We start from the raw sequence: 17290 nt of genomic DNA on the forward strand, positions 1-17290 counted from the left end.
GAATGAAAAGTTAAGTAAAAAAAAGGAATGGGTTTGGGCGTGGTAATGGGTGGCGAAAGGGGCGGAGAGAATGATTGTGTTGAAGTGTGTTCCCTATTTCCATGTGAAACCACGTCATGCCTTCTTTTGATGGATTCTTGACTTGTGAGAGTGTGTTTTAGTTTCCTCGTTGTTGATCATCGGATAACAATAAGTGGGGTTCATTTGGTCAACCATGTGTGTATGTGTAATACTCCATCATACAGAAAGAAGAATCAATCATAAAGATAGATACAATCATAGAGATAGAGTGACTGACTTTTCACCATTTCCTCTCACACAAAATTCCCTTCCCTCCCCCTCCCTGTGTTGATTAATAATCATACAACCCACCCACCCACCCACCCTTCCTCCCATTACAAAACCACCCTCTCCTTCCCCCCCTCCTCGCATTCCTCATTTCAATTCCACACACACAACACACTTTTCTTCTCTCTAAACTCTGTTTTTAAATGGGTTATGACGATTTATGCAACACGGGCCTGGTTTTGGGGCTGGGATTCTCCTCATCCACCACCAAAAAGCCCTCCAAAAATCTCGATTATATCACCAAAACCGCCGACCCATCACTGACCCTCGGCCTCTCCGGCGAGACCTACGATCTGATCCTCAAAAAAGCCGATTCCGCCAACAAGAGCGGCGGAATATTCAACGATCGTCACTCCGCCGACCTCTACAGGCAAGACAGCGGCGCGTCGTCCTTCTCCAACGTCAGCGTGAAGAGAGAGAGGGAGATCGGGAGCGAGGAGGCCGAGATCGAGAGAGTCTCCTCCAGAGCTAGCGATGAAGACGACGATGGCGCCAATGGCCGGAAGAAACTCAGGCTCACCAAAGCGCAGTCCGCTCTTCTCGAGGAAAGCTTCAAGCAGCACAGCACTCTCAACCCTGTAATTCCTCCTCTCTCACTAATTTCTTCAAACACCTTGATCTCATCTCCTCTCCTGATTTTGATGATTTTGTTGATTTGATCAGAAACAAAAGCAGGATTTAGCTCGTGAATTGAAGCTCAGGCCGCGACAGGTCGAGGTGTGGTTCCAGAATCGCAGAGCCAGGTTCGATCCTCGAATTATCCCCAATTTCAATTTTGGTGACCTAATTTCTTCATTAAATCGCTATTCAATTTTAAATTGATTAACATTTCAATCCACAGAACTAAGCTTAAGCAAACGGAAGTAGACTGTGAATTCCTGAAGAAATGCTGCGAGACGCTGACGGATGAGAACCGCCGCCTGCAGAAGGAATTGCAGGAGCTGAAGGCGCTGAAATTAGCTCAGCCGCTTTACATGCAGCTGCCGGCGGCGACGCTCACCATGTGCCCTTCCTGTGAGAGGATCGGCGGCGCCGCCGCCGAAACCGCCGCCAAGAGCTCGTATGTTATGGCGCCGACGAAGCCTCGTTTTTATAATCCCTTCACCAATCCGTCGGCAGCTTGCTGATTGAATGAAAAAGAAAAAGAAAAAGAAATTGGAAAACGGTAGTATATACGTGAAAAAATATGGAAGCATTCCCACGACCCTGTTTTTATTCGGTTAAGGGCTTGTAGAAAAAGCAAGATATATATGTTCATCTAATTTACAGAAATTAGGAAATTACTAATCATGTTTTCTTTTAGTATTACTACTTTTTTTTTCTTCCCCACTCTCACTTGAGCGTGTGTAATAGTTGTAAATTGTAATAGTAATTTATTTTATTTAAGATATATTTGAAGGGATTATTGTTTTTATCCCATTGTATGTAGCCTTTTTGTCCCACATAGTCTTTTTTTCCAATTATTGATGTATGAATTGCTGATTAATTGAAAATTATATAAGGGTGAAGACAGGAATACAAAAAGGATTGGGTCACGTGGATTTGTTTTTGCACAATTAATTGCGATGAATGTTTGGGAATTGAGAGAAAGATTGGCCAGCATGCAGAAAGCAACGAGTGTATGGATGGAGTCGTGTACGTACCCTAATAATTTGCTTGCACCATTTAATTCAACGTTACTTGGAAAATAAAATATTTGGATTAGCTTCATCTCATTTGACAAAATTAATTTAGATTAAAAGGTAAACATAATACATGCAACTGATTATTATACTGAGATTCACTTTATAATTTATATTCATAGTCAGTCCCCTTAATTCAAAATATAATTTCAAATTAAAATGAATTTCCATTAAATTTACACTTGCAAGATAACAAGACCATTAACAAAAAAATAGCTATAAATCCGGACAAAAAATAGAAAGAATAAATATAATTATAAAAAACTAGAAAAATGAAAAGTAATTGAGGATTGGTGGGTCAGGGACCACGTGATGTTTTTATTGTGTGATATCCCACCATAGACCATAGTGATACGGGGCAATCTTTTTCCCGCTAACATGAAATTATGAAATCTGGGACGTCTAGGTTGGATTGACCCCACTTAACCTCTTTCTTCTCTATTTTCAAAACATCTAATTATCTTCTTCCCTCATATTATGGCACACGCATATATATACATATGAAAGATTAACTTTAATCTACAATTAGAATTTCATTTGAGAAGTCCAAATGATATATACCTTCTACATATATACTACTCTCTCCGTCTTCTAATAGATGTCACACTTTTCTTTTAATTAGTTTGTCCCATAAAAGATGTCACATTTTCATTTTTGGGAAATGTTCTCTCTCACATTAATATAAATATATTATTTTCTCTTTTCACTTAACACAAAAACAACATCACATAAAATCGCATACCATTATTAAAGTATGTCATCTATTATGAGACGGAAGGAACCAAAATTCGGGTTTAAATCACAATTTTAGGTGAGAATCTTTTGTTAGCAATTGTGATAGAAAGACTACACTTAAAAATGATAAAAATGATACTGGTACATACACTTTAAAAAAATATATACTCCGTATATACACTTAAACTATAACCCATTGTAGTAGTAATAATTAGCATGGGTCAAATATATATAAACATATTGTTGCTATGTATGTGTGGGAACCACTTTAAATTGTTTTTCACACTTGAAAGTAATTTAGATAGGGATGTAGTTTTTGGTCTGAAATTCAAATTGGCCTCAATAATAGTAGTACTAATGTGGACATATCTATCTATATATACACGTATACTTTAGCTTAAATGGATTATGTGCAAATGCCAAATTGTACCACGATTTTGTTTATTAATTTTTCTTATAAATTCCAAAAGGACCATTACTATTATTGACAATTGATTGTGCATACAGCAACTCCAAACTTTACAAATTAAAGTAGTCATGTATAGGATTTCAAAATACGGTAAAGATTCAAATACATGCATCCCTTAATGTTTCCTTCTAAGATTAAATAAATTGCACAGCTATGTTTAAGTATGTTAGGATTTGCACACACAAGGCTTTCACACACTCAATAAGATCACACACACACTCACTGTTGTATGAGATCACACAATGCAGAAAACACACACACTCACACTTTGAGTATTGAAGATGATAATCTTGGAGAGAAAACTGGAAAACTCTTTATTGATTAAACTCTACTCTAAACTACATACACGGTGAGCTATTTAAAGCTCTATAATCAAGTAGCAACTGCTACTAACTAACTACAAGAAGAATCAAGAAAGCAAGAAGAATAACCGCTACATCTTAGCTAACTAACTGCTGCTCCAACGGCTAGTTCGGCTAGGTTGCTTCTTCCTTCTCGGTTTAAGACCGAACTCCTTCCTCGGTTCAAGACCGAACTCCTTCTCGGCTTACAACCGAACTCTTCCTTCTCGGCTTACAACCGAACTCTTCCTTCTCGGCTCATTCCAGCTCAACGCCGAGCTTCCTTACCGAGCTTCCATACCGAGCTTCCTTACCGAGCTTCCTTACCGCTGAGCTTACCGACTTCTGCCTTCTTCTTCTTCTTCTTCTCGGCTAGTTCCAGGCTAGTTCCAGCTCGGTAAGCCGAGCTTACCGAACTCCTTTCTAGCCGAGCTTCTTCCAACTGAAATGAGCACTCCATTATTACAATTCTCCACCTGAGGGCTCATCTTAGTTCTTGCACAAACATTGATCAATTTCTTGCAATGATCAAACTTGTCTCTACCTAGAGACTTTGTTAGCATGTCAGCCGGATTGTGCAAGGTGTTAATCTTAATCACCTTCACTCTCCCCTTTTCAATCTCATCTCTATTCAGCTTGGATTTGTCCACCAAAATCCATGTTTTGTTCTTGAGTAAAGACTCTATTTCCTCATTCATGGCTTCAATCCATCTTTCTCTATCTTTACTCTGCATAGCTTCTTTATATGTGAGTGGATCTGCACCATCAATACCTTCAGCTGCACACAGAGCATAATACACAACATCAGAGAACTTTGTTGGTGGCCTTGTTTCTCTTCTAACTCTGTCCCTTGCAAGCTGATAGTCTCTGATAGAGTCTGATATAGACTCACCAGCCTGGTTGCCCTGAGTTGGAGCCTCTTCTTTATCTGAATCAGACTCACTCCCTGAGTCAATAACTCCACCTGCTCCTAGGCCAACCCCCACAGGCTCCACCTTGAAGAAATCACCCTCATCTTCATTGGAGTCCGGCTTATCTTTCAGGAATGGCATCTGATCCTCCAAGAACACCACATCCCTACTCACCAAGACCTTCTGCTTACCGGGCTCAATACACCAGAGCCTATACCCCTTAACACCTCTCTGATACCCCAGCAAGATACATTTCAGAGCCCTAGCTTCAAGCTTACTTTGCCTAGCATGAGCATAGGCCGCACACCCAAACACCTTGTATTTTGAGTAGTCACTATGAGCTCCATACCACATGTAATCAGGAGTTTCATATTTCAGGGCAGTAGATGGGCATTTATTGATGAGATAGGCTGCTGTATACACAGCCTCACCCCAGAATCTGCTGCTCAAACCAGACCCAAGAAGTAGGCACCTCACCCTCTCTAGGATTGTCCTATTCATCCTCTCCACAACACCATTTTGCTGAGGATTACCAGGAACAGTCCGGTGCCTCTTCATACCCTTCTCTTTACAAAACAGATCAAACTCAGCAGACAAGAACTCTAGGCCATTGTCTGTCCTTAAGCATTTAACACTTCTACCCTTCTCTAGCTCAACCTCCTTACACCATATCTTGAACTTTGTGAGTGTTTCAGATTTTTCTTTAAGAATATATACCCACAACTTCCTTGTATAGTCATCAATGATAGCTAGATAATACTTTCCTCCACCAATTGAACACACCGGTGAAGGCCCCCAAAGATCACTATGTATGTAGTCTAAAGGGGCTGTAGAAGAGTGAATACCTGTAGGATAGGGTGCCTTCTTAGCCTTTCCAAGTATACATTGCTCACAGGGGTCCATCTTGTTGAAATCTCCAGAGATCAGACCCTTCTTGATGAGTTCTTTCAAGCTTCCTTCGGCTGGGTGGCCCAATCTCTTGTGCCATAGCATTATGGAATCATCTGACACTGCATTGCTTTCTCCATCAACAGCCTTAGCCTTCAGATAATAGAGAATATGCTCTCTGTCAGCCTCCATCATCACTGCATCTCCAGATTTCACAAACAATTTTCCTTGACTCATCAATATGGTGAACCCTTTCTGTTCCAGCATTCCCAATGAGATGAGGTTCCTCTTTACTTCTGGAATATACCTCACCCCAGTTAGGATCTTTATAGAGCCATCTTGTAGGCTTAGCTTTACCTTCCCTATTCCTTTGATCTGACAAATGTGGTTATTACCAAGAACAACCGTACCCGATGCTTCTTGAAGATCATGAAACCAGCTTCTATTGGGGCACATATGGAAGCTGCACCCCGAGTCCATTATCCACCTATGACTGACCCCACTATCACTGATATTCATGAGTTGAGCCGGGGGATCAGCACTCTCCACACAATCAGATTGATTGTGTCCCTCAGAGGCCATCTTTCTCTTCCATGCATGACAATCTTTCTTCAAATGTCCAGGTTTCTTGCACCAATAGCAAGCTCTGGTTTCCTTCTGAGCATCAGAACTTGAGGGTTTAGGGCCCTCAAACTTCTTCTTGAAGTTCTGCTTCTTGAACTTCTTCACATTCAAGGCCTCTGCAGCTTGAACATTGGAGCTTGCAGAGCCTCTGTTGGCTGTCTTCTGGAGTTCTTTGGCCATCAAGGCTGAATAGACTTCTGCATAGGTGATAGGTTTATCTCTTCCATAGATAATTGCATCACTTAGCTGGTCATACGAGCTAGGCAAGGCATTCAAGGTGAGAATGGCCTTATCCTCATCTGAGATCTTGACATCAACAGATCCCAGGTCATCAATGATCTTGTTGAACTCCTCTAGTTGCTCAATGATGGACCTATCTCCAGAAAAACTATAGGCATACAACCTCTTCTTGAGATACAGCCGGTTAGCCAAGGACTTGGCCAAGTAAACTTCATCTAACTTGTCCAAGATCTCCACCGCAGTCTTGGCTTCTTGAACTTCCCTCAAGACCTTATCTCCAAGGCACAGAATCACTGCAGAATGTGCCTTGAGCTGCATTTCCTCCATCTTTGCCTGAGCTTTTTCATCAAGCACTGGAGCCTTTCCTTTCTCCTCTGGTTTTGCAAGAACTGCCGCCAAGCCTTGTTGAATTAAAACCGCCTTCATCTTCATCTTCCACAGGCCATAATCATTCTTGCCTGTGAACTTTTCTGCATCAAGCCTTGCTGCCATCTCTGAAACCGTTTGATCCTCTGCAAATCAGTTTCAATATCCCTTTCCCACAGACGGCGCCACTTGTTAGGATTTGCACACACAAGGCTTTCACACACTCAATAAGATCACACACACACTCACTGTTGTATGAGATCACACAATGCAGAAAACACACACACTCACACTTTGAGTATTGAAGATGATAATCTTGGAGAGAAAACTGGAAAACTCTTTATTGATTAAACTCTACTCTAAACTACATACACGGTGAGCTATTTAAAGCTCTATAATCAAGTAGCAACTGCTACTAACTAACTACAAGAAGAATCAAGAAAGCAAGAAGAATAACCGCTACATCTTAGCTAACTAACTGCTGCTCCAACGGCTAGTTCGGCTAGGTTGCTTCTTCCTTCTCGGTTTAAGACCGAACTCCTTCCTCGGTTCAAGACCGAACTCCTTCCTCGGCTTACAACCGAACTCCTTCTCGGCTTACAACCGAACTCTTCCTTCTCGGCTCATTCCAGCTCAACGCCGAGCTTCCTTACCGAGCTTCCATACCGAGCTTCCTTACCGAGCTTCCTTACCGCTGAGCTTACCGACTTCTGCCTTCTTCTTCTTCTCGGCTAGTTCCAGGTTAGTTCCAGCTCGGTAAGCCGAGCTTACCGAACTCCTTTCTAGCCGAGCTTCTTCCAACTGAAATGAGCACTCCATTATTACAAAGTACAAATAAATCATCAATATAAAGAGTTACTGATATACTTGCACGTCCATACCTATTGGTGCTTGAAAATTATTTTGTGCCATCTAATTAACCTTAAATTATTTCCATGTCCAAAATGCTTTTTTACTTATTTACTATAGTATTATAAAATAACAAATCTGTATTATAACCTTAACATTAAATTTTAAATAAAAATCAAAGATTTATATTTAAAATCCATGTTGGTATCATAATTACTCAAGAGGCTTATTTGTACGTTGAGAAGAATATATATGATGTGTGGGTTTGAATTATTTTCATGTTATACGTTTGGACATTGTAACGAAAAGTGATTCAAAAAATTGATTATTATGGGAAATGATTTATTTTGTCTCTTCTTTTATATGTTTTATTTCTTTAGTAGTTAATCACGGAATTAACATGGAGTATAAAATTTCATAATGGCAGTGGAAAATGCAAACCAAAGGAACAATCATTATCAAGTGACTTTCGTGGAAACTACGAGTTTCAAATGTGACAACCAAATCATCATTGTTATCGTCACTTATCACCATGGGCGTCAAATAGTTTTTAAGGGAACCATCGACGTCACAATAAATTTAACCGAGTATGTATTTTTGTGACATAATTTATCCTTCACATAGATTTTTTTTCTTTCTGTTTATTGGGTTCTGAAAGTGATTAGTTTTATTCTTTACTCTTGTCCATGGTGTCTGTACATCAACTAGAATTTTGTGGGAGGAGTTCGAGTACAGGGAGAGTTAATCAATTTGTATATTGATTAATCGAAAGTGTGCATGATATTTTACAAGAACTTTCAAGATTATTACAGTATATATGAAATTTAAGGTCATTGTATTTTAGTAAACAGTAAACGGTGTTACTGACGGAATGTATTTGTCTGAATCCCGCTGCATTGGGAAAATGGCGAACAGGAGGGGAGCAACGGGGGCTAGGTCAAAAAGGAAGAAGAAGAAGAAGAAAATGATATGCGATATAACCGTCGCAGGGTTAAAACTGGAATAGCACTCTGATCACTCTGATTTTAATTTCGATATTAATACCTTGGTAATTAATATTCTCATTTTTTGGAATAATTATATTAATAAACCCCACAACTCTATCGAAGACATCTATCCGTAGGTAACATTGATATTAAGTTATCGACGATGGACGTCTGTCGGAATAATTTCAAAGATAAAATTTTTTAAATTTTCATTGTTTAAAATATTTTCCGACGGTTAAATTTTCCAATGGCGATATCCGTTGGTAAAAGTTGGGTAAATTTGGCTCAAAGCGTATGCGCCAACCTCCGTCACAAACGATATCGGTAATTCGTCGGTAATTGTTGTATTTTTTTGTAGTAATTACGTAATTAATTAATCTATTACTCCTTATATGCTTTTGACCGTTGGAGTATTATATCCAATTTACATTTACATATAATTACAAACTCCTGATATACTGTAAATCATTGAAGTAGTAGTAGAGTGTTGGATTGTAACACTCTCAAAGCTAACATCCCTCTAATTAGTACCTAAACCCCATGCATATTAGTTTAAATGCTCATTTTAGGTCATCGATGACGTAATCCATCATTTTCCTGTTCTTTCCAGACAAAAGATTGATTGCTTGCAATATTGATTAAACTGATGACAAGAAGAAGTCGAAGTATTGTGTTTCCATACAACAGCCTGCCCTTTTGTAATATCATAATCGAAGAGTTGCAGAAGAGAAAGAAAACTAAAGTGAAGCATACATACACATACACGATCAAATAAATTCAATTTTCCCAATTTCAAAATATAAAGGGAAAATGACCTATGAGAATCAAGAAAGGGCAGACAAGTCGCAGCAAATATAAGGATTGTGTTGTGTGTGAATATTATTATTTGAAGTGGCGTTTAGTCTCATTAATTGAAATTATTAAAATTAATGAAATTGGATACGTAGTGTGTTGTAAGAAAAATAGAGGACAGGTGTCGAACGTTGAACGATTGTCGGCGCATTGACATGCCTTTTTAGAGTGGCTGACTCGACGCCACCTCTAATTTCATGTTTGGATTGAAAGTGATTTTTCACAAGTTCTATATTTATAAGCAAAACATTTTATATCTATTAGAGTGGTTTATAATTAAATTAAGTTATTTAGATTTCCCTCGACTCATAAGATTGAGCTCTAATTCATTCACTAGGAACTATCAAATTAAACAATCATCTTGCTATAATTTACAAGTCCAAACCCAAACTCAAAACCTTTTCTTTTATCACTTTTCATACTTTGGGAATAATGCCAATATAATTTTCAATACTACAATTCAAACTGTTTATAATCCATTTTTAAGAGATTATGTGTACGTGTATCTATGTTGTGTGGTCATTTATATAAATATTATTACTATAATAGAAACATAACTTGATTAATGTATAGTATATGCAAATTGAAAGGAAATGGGCTAGAATTAGATTAATATAGATTAAAAAATTATAGTCGGGCTACAATTATATTAGTCCATAAGCCCAACAATCATGGAACCCTAGTGACTTTTCATCTATATAATAGTTATTTATTCTCCATTCTGGGGCATGAGAAATAGAGTGGGGCATGAGAAATAGAGTAACGGTAGGTAATGCTTTGTAGAGAGAATTCCTAGCATTCTTCTACGGAGCAATTGTACCAATTGTACCGGGATAGTTCTTGCATCGGATTGGATTGCACGTGGACCTCGATAGTAGTGGATTCAACTTGCAGGATCCAATCGTAGAAGAAAACAACACAACAAGTAAGATTTAGTTCCGTTGTGTTTTACATGCTCAACTTACAATATGATTATGAATCTAGATCTGTAATTCTTGTATGCAATTTCCACTGCGCTCATGAGATGAATACAATAATTCCTAACACAAATATGGTAGTAATAATTGTTTTTATTTATTGTGTGTGTATTTATTTATAAATGAAGTATGTATGCCTTTCATATCGAATAATCGTATAATACATAATATGATTGAGATAATACACTTAAATAGACAACTCTTAGAAATATTCAATTATATAATAGAATCTTCTTTTTTTTTTTATTTTAATCATTTAAAATAATAAGATATTTTATTTCCATTTTTATATCTATTTTGTTATTTTATCACCGTGATCATTTATTGTATATGCACATGAAAAAACTAATAATAATAAAAAATTGTAATACTAATTTTGTTGAGAGTTTTATTTTTAAATAAACTTCTTGTTTGAATAATTAGTTATTTTTTATCTATATCTTAGTTAACGTGTTATCCAAGAAGAAAAGTTCCATTTTTTCTAAATTGTTTTTATAGTAATTGGTGACAATTGTCATTTTTGTTTGAAACGACTACTCATTAAAATATTTTAAATGTTCATGGCTAATTTCAAATATATTTAGAGGTTAGCATCTTTGCAAAATTCAATCTTCTTGCAAAACACTAAATTAAGAATACAGAGGTCATTTGTAGATATAACTAAGATTGTAAGTACTGCTTTTAAATTATTTTAGAAAGATGACCTAAAATAATAAAAAAAATGACCTCAAATATGAATTTATAAAATATAAAATCTACTACTAATAATGGCATGCGTATAAGAAATCCCATAGTCAGGTTATTTTGATCAAAATCCTATATTTAGATATGCATTTTGACTTTTTTTTCTATGAAGAAATCTGATTCAACTTATATGAAATAGTAATTTTATTTTATTTTTTATTTCAAGAGAAACAAAAATGATTCACTATTTATCCTATAGTAACTTGAGTCTTGAACCACCAATTAGTTAGAGGGTAATCGTCTTACTTACTGCACTTCATCATCGGCTTATAAAGGTAGTATTTTTATACACAAATTATGTATGAATAGGGTGGGTTATATTACATTAATAATTAGCAACCAATATGATTAACAATCAATCATCAGCACCATTATTTAATTCTTTATGGTACAATCACACGCACACCAATTATTGTTATAATTAGAAGATAATGTAACCAGACACTTCCCCAACAAGAAAATAGTGTCATTTCAACTTTTATATATTTATGGATAATATCATCATGAAAAAAATATTAACAGAAACTCAACTATTTTTATAATTTTTTATGCATCAATTCGATATATATGCGTACTTTGAAACCATTTTTTTGTAAGTTATACAAATTTAAATTAAAAAAATACTGCGCTTAAAACCCTAATATATAGTAGTAGTAGTTACTTTCTTACTAGTTAGTTCTGGCCCTGATCATCATATATGTGATGTGTTCGAATACATGATGTGTATATTACTCGTATATAATAAAAGAGTATTGTTGTTTATCTTTTACAATTTTGGTGTCATATTTGTACTTATTTTACCTACACATATATATAGTACTCCATTTTTCTATAATATACTCCATAAAATATGCCAATATTGATCGAATAGTTCCCAGCAAACTTTAAACAAAAACGCATCTATTTGGTTACGTTCTTCTGCTTTTTGTTAGTCGGATCTATTTTATGGTAATAAATATAAATTTAACGTGGATCGGTTACTAAATCGTTATTAAAACTAATTTTTATTAACTCATAATGTTAAATTTGTATACAGTTAATGCTCAAACTTAATTTTATGTATAATGTACATTTATTACTTTGCTGTTGGAATAACATTAACTTCGCTTTTATGTACGTCTAAATTTTCAGATACTCTGTCAATTTGATTTAGCAAAATTGTTACTCTTTAATTCCATGTCTATATTTCCAACGTTTCTCGAATTCTTTTATTTTCCATATTTCAATCAAATTTATTCAAAATAATGGGGTTGGGTAGATTCACATTTCAAATATTGGATGCAATCCAAAAAGTGGCTGCAATAACACACGACAAAAGCAAAGTAGTAATTTTTTCGTAACATGTAAATCTAAAACCTCCAATTTAAATAATGGAAGCCATTGTTTTTAATTTTTTCGTAATTGTTTTTAAATATTTATTGGGCTGGATCCATTTTTTGTACAATAAGTTGGGCTACAATTGTGATAAGCCCATTATCTAACGTGCCCAGTGATAGAAACCTACAAAAAAAATGATACAAAATAAAGTGCCATTATTTGACCACCACCGTTCGCTAATCGCCGCCGAGAAATTGGCCGGAACTGCACGGTTTTGCATATGTTTGACACAGTTTAAAAGAAGCTGTATATTCCGTTTCGGGTTACTGTATAATTCACTCCAATTTTGCTCCACGAGTTTTAACTTCTATCAGAGACGGTGTTTGCTGCAATTGGAGACTAATTTTGCTATGGATTCGGAGATGGAAGTCGGCAGCAAGGTACATTTCATTATAATCTCAGAGACATTGGATGAATTGCGTGTTAATTGTGTCTCCGGCATTGTAGAAATTCACTTACAAAAATAGATGCCGAGAGCTGGCAATGTCGTCTTCGTTCTGCCGCAGAATATACACGGAGGTAATTTTCTCTTCAGATTTAATGATGAGTACTATCTAGCGTCTAGATATTAGGTATGAGTTGTATACGAGCTTTCGACACAATGCGCATTGTTAATTTTTTGGAGTGTAGTTGTGTGTGTGCGTGTATCCCCCATGCGCTTCTACACAATGTATATTCGATAACAGAGGATACCCTTACAACTGTTGCAAAAGTGCTTGATTGAGTTGCAGATGTTCTTATATGTTATGACATGATCACTGATTTATGTTTTGATAAACTATGAAGGCTTTCACACTTAGATCTCTAGGATTAATTCGTGGACATCTACAGGTAGAAGAGGTTGGATGGGAGCACCTTGTGAAATTGGGGGATGATCTGACATTTATTAGGTTCCGTATCATGTAAGCATATGATTTATCAGTTACATTACTGAAACAGTGTATGTTGCTGTGAATTTTCAATGTCGCAGAGCATGTTGCGTTTCCTTTCTCAGAAATACCATTCTTTAAGCGATAAGAAATGAAATAAACCAGTTTGTATATGAGTGTGTAGACATGATTCACTAATAGTGGATTTGGAATATCACTCAGGAGAATTTATCATAGCATTAAGGCTTATACCTAATGCTGTTCTGTTTGATGTTTATTATGCACGATGAATTAAATGGGATGGGAACAAAGTAGTACTGCTATTGCAGACCAGGGAAGATGCTCCGAGTGATGTACAAAGTCCACTTTTCTTCATTTATCATAAACAGAATTATGACATGGAACTAGTCCAAGTATTTGAGCTTAGTTTCGAGTTTCAACTGCATGCACGTGAAGCACTTCTGCATGAGGCTCAATGCTCTTGGTGTAACATGGTCTATAGTAAGTGCTTTCATAAAATGACCTTGAATGAGAGGGAGTTAGACCCATTCATCTTTTTCGTTATAGTCCTTGTTCTTCTTGATATAAAAATTGCTTGGTTGTAAATTTATTTGGCCTCAATTTTTGCTGGGCACATCACTCTTCCTGCACTCCAATTTACATAGAAAAGGTTTTTACTTAGAATCTACATATGCACATTAACAAGTCAGTATATCAAATTGTAACGTTATCTCAGAAAGCTTACTATTTTTCTGATTGTTACATTTCATTTTTCATCTTGCTTTTTGATGCATGAGTCTGAATAGATCGTTTTTTACATTTCACCGAATATCTGAAATATTATTATTGAAATAGGTAAAAACTTAATAAGACCCGGAAATCAGTCTATTGCTATTTTATTTTTCCTTATTACTGTTTATATTTTTCGTAGATGCTCTTAGTCATGATTCATGAATGGTACATGTGCTAGGGACAATAAGAGGAGAGCGCATATTCTGGAGATAACCCTGGATAAGACCTATCCAAGGTCTCCACCTTCATTATCAGCGGTTTGGATTTCTCCATGACCACATCTTTTTTCGTTGATTGTTCTCCAGAAATTTGTGTAGGAACTAAGATCTCCATCATGCCCTCAGGATGTGCCTTATAATTCTCATCCGGAATGGTCATCAAACTCGAGATTAAGAGATGCTGTCCAGCAGTTTAAGAGGGTTGGTGGAAGTTTTTTCAATTTTGTTTCCAATTGTTAATTAATAAAACTTGTTTTCTGTTGCCATTTCTTGATGCATGATTTCTATTTTGTCATTGCTGTACCTAGCATGTGGATAAGCTCCAGGACTTTTGGTTGACTTTAGATGACATTGATCGGTCTTTTTGCGTTATTGATCCAAAGCACTCTCACCTTGCAGTGTCGTATCGCCAGATAAAAATAGGTTAGTTTGTTTGATTAGTATTTAGAGATCTTAAACATCACGGAAAAATCATTTTACCAAATCAAATGCTGTCTATTGAACTAATTTTAATAACTCATACAGATCCTAGGTTTATTGCTCATACTGCCAATATTGACTTTTTCTAGGAAATGATTGCTGTATTGTACTATCTATCAATGTCGATGATCCAAGATCCTTGCCAGAGTAGGATTTTCTAAACAAACAACACGCCTTTTTAAAATCTCTAGTACAATTAGTAATGGTATCAGAATTTCTTGTACTGACTGGACTTTTAATCTGGTAGATGCCGCTTCCTTGGTTCAGATACGGAAGTCAACATTTTGAGAGATATTTGGAAGCAAAATTGTAAGAAATGGTACTTTCAAAATCTTTTTTCACTATTTCTGCCGCCTTAGACAAGTTATCGGGTAGTGAATGTGAATCTCTATCATGTGGTTGTGCATAATATAGGGTGCATGCTTATGGTTCTGATCTTCTGGATATCATGGATGAACCTGTTTTTTCTTAGTTAGGGCTGTCTTATGTATATGTTTGGCAATATATGTGAATAATAAAACACTACAAAGTGCTGCTGATATTGTTGTACTATGCTGTCAGATATTCTCAATTTGAATTTGCCCTAAAGTTAAAGCCTCATTTAATGCTGAAACTTATTAAAAAATTGGTGTTGTATTTAGCTCTATTTGCAAGATTATTAAGAACTAAAACTAACCTGCAATGATGTTCTGATAAATGAAAAGTTGCTTTGGTCTTCTTGGTATTTTGAGGTAATATATTGCGTACAGCATTGTCATGTCTAATTGGTGCGGTCAATTATATTTCTAAGATGACATTTTCATATTTCCTCCATCCAAACCTTTATCATATGTTGTAAATATAGATAAAATAAAATCTTTTTGTCATATGATATATTGGGTCTTAGTTGCTTGAACCTCATGAAGTACTTACATACTTTTGTTGCATCTGTTTATGCTGCCAAGTGTTGTGTCACTGCCACTGTATTGTTTATTAACGATCTTTATTCAATACAGGCATACAGCTTCTTATGCTTGTTAACATATTCTCTTAGATTTTAGTTGATATTTAAGTAATATTCACATTTTCTGGAAATAGGACAAGAGAAAAATCATGTCCTGAAAATCTTCTGCATATATTTGGAAATCAGTTACCACAACCTTCACATCTCCAAAAGAGTGAGGAGCAAGTTGAATGTGGCATTTGTTATGCTCAATACCTTCCGACAGGTTCCATTTCGACTTCCAATTTGCTGGAATTGACACTGCTGCCACTCACCACAAGCTACCTCAAGTTTTCTAACCATGCCTCTACCACCTAGTTGGAAACACATTCATAACCATTGGGTTTTTCCTTGCTTCTAGATGATGAACTTGGTGCCAAGAGTGGAACTGCAACTGATTATTCATGTGAAAATGGGAGCTGCAATCGAGCATTCCACAGCGTTTGTCTTGGCGATTGGCTCTGCTCTATTACGACGACAAGGCAGTAAGTTATGCTCTTACACTATAACTCAATTTTATGTAAATGTTCATGATAACCATGAGGCCTACTAAACTAAAAGCAGATAAAGCAGTAAAAAGGAAGTAAATAACTTCAGTTCAAAGAGAAGAAACAAGAAATAAACGAACAACACACACACACACATATTTCTTAAGTTCCATAGCCAGGTATCGTGTCAGAATATAGTTCTGCCTAGCATGGATTTATATTGCTAAATCTCTGGAATGAACCATCATCATACTTTGTATCTCTTATAATCTTATGCTAATGTGCATCTGCATTTGAATATAGGTCATTTGATGTTCTGTTCGGGAACTGCCCTTACTGTTCAGATCCCGTTGCAGTCAAACTCGGCATGAAGAAGTAAAATTTACTACTATTACCCTAGAGCACAAAACACTGGTTCCTATCTTAAGGGGGGGTGAAAGTGTAGAGAAATATGTGAAGAATAGTCTAGTAATTGCTCTTGTAATCTATGTCAGCCATTGGAAATGTGTGTTGAGAGAACAAATCCCTAGTTTGCTTTACTATATGCAAATATGATGAGTTTTGGTATTGCATGAGAATCTCCGATTAAGATTTGGTGTGCAATACTACAGCTGGTAGTGATTGATATCTAGTCATGATTGGACCCACGCAATGACAGATTCTTCATCCTACAAGTTGAATTGCAACCCCTTTGGCTATGGGGCCTCCCTCTGTCTCTGCTTATCATATCCATATATCTTTAACACTGCACAATTTAGTTACTGCAATTCCAGTACCCCATCTCTTCTCTTTTCCTATACATTACATTTTTGGAAACTAATGTATGCTGTCCAAAATTTACTACTGCACCATACAACTTTCCCAGACTTTTCTCGCAAAGTGTTCTTTTAGCTTTAAATGAGAGCTCATTGACCATTGTCATTTTTTTCAGTACTAAGATTTTTGACTGAATATATGCAACACCAAAGTCACATATTCACATATATTCAGATACTGTGGGAATTGAAGAAAAACATCAGACATCTTTACAAAAAAATTAATAATATCCAATACTTGGACATGATTGGCTTAC

At 36.2% G+C, this 17290-nt stretch overlaps 2 protein-coding genes across 3 annotated transcripts; both read left to right on the forward strand.

The window, feature by feature from the left end:
• Positions 1-385: 385 nt before the first annotated feature.
• On the forward strand, positions 386-1776 carry LOC121775341 (homeobox-leucine zipper protein HAT22-like). Its single transcript, XM_042172420.1, has 3 exons — positions 386-926; positions 1012-1091; positions 1190-1776. The coding sequence occupies exons 1-3, from the start codon at positions 492-494 to the stop codon at positions 1473-1475; spliced, it is 801 nt and encodes a 266-aa protein (XP_042028354.1). The 5' UTR covers positions 386-491; the 3' UTR covers positions 1476-1776.
• A 10780-nt stretch (positions 1777-12556) lies between these two features.
• On the forward strand, positions 12557-16929 carry LOC121773538 (E3 ubiquitin-protein ligase FANCL-like). Of its 2 annotated transcripts, none has more exons than XM_042170415.1 (11): positions 12557-12769; positions 12837-12908; positions 13221-13291; positions 14190-14307; positions 14395-14469; positions 14577-14691; positions 14838-14895; positions 14996-15067; positions 15826-15956; positions 16092-16215; positions 16522-16929. In XM_042170415.1, exons 4-11 carry the CDS (start codon positions 14209-14211, stop codon positions 16595-16597), a joined length of 750 nt encoding a protein of 249 aa, XP_042026349.1. In that variant the 5' UTR covers positions 12557-12769; positions 12837-12908; positions 13221-13291; positions 14190-14208; the 3' UTR covers positions 16598-16929. The 2 variants fall into 2 exon arrangements, with proteins under 2 accessions (XP_042026349.1, XP_042026348.1); XM_042170414.1 differs by having other exon boundaries at positions 14229-14307.
• Positions 16930-17290: the final 361 nt, after the last annotated feature.

Source organism: Salvia splendens, chromosome 17 (genome assembly GCF_004379255.2).
Source record: "Salvia splendens isolate huo1 chromosome 17, SspV2, whole genome shotgun sequence".
NCBI lineage: Eukaryota > Viridiplantae > Streptophyta > Magnoliopsida > Lamiales > Lamiaceae > Salvia > Salvia splendens.

Excerpts from the sequence above, each read along its gene's own strand:
- LOC121775341 (XM_042172420.1), top strand. The coding sequence starts at position 492 with ATGGGTTATGACGATTTATGCAACACGGGCCTGGTTTTGGGGCTGGGA. Across the intron at positions 927-1,011 it reads AGCACAGCACTCTCAACCCT|AAACAAAAGCAGGATTTAGC; the intron begins GTAATTCCTCCT and ends TGATTTGATCAG. Across the intron at positions 1,092-1,189 it reads TTCCAGAATCGCAGAGCCAG|AACTAAGCTTAAGCAAACGG; the intron begins GTTCGATCCTCG and ends TTCAATCCACAG.
- LOC121773538 (XM_042170414.1), top strand. The coding sequence starts at position 12,740 with ATGGATTCGGAGATGGAAGTCGGCAGCAAG. Across the intron at positions 14,308-14,394 it reads CTCCACCTTCATTATCAGCG|GATGTGCCTTATAATTCTCA; the intron begins GTTTGGATTTCT and ends TCATGCCCTCAG. Across the intron at positions 15,068-15,825 it reads AAGCAAAATTGTAAGAAATG|GACAAGAGAAAAATCATGTC; the intron begins GTACTTTCAAAA and ends TTCTGGAAATAG.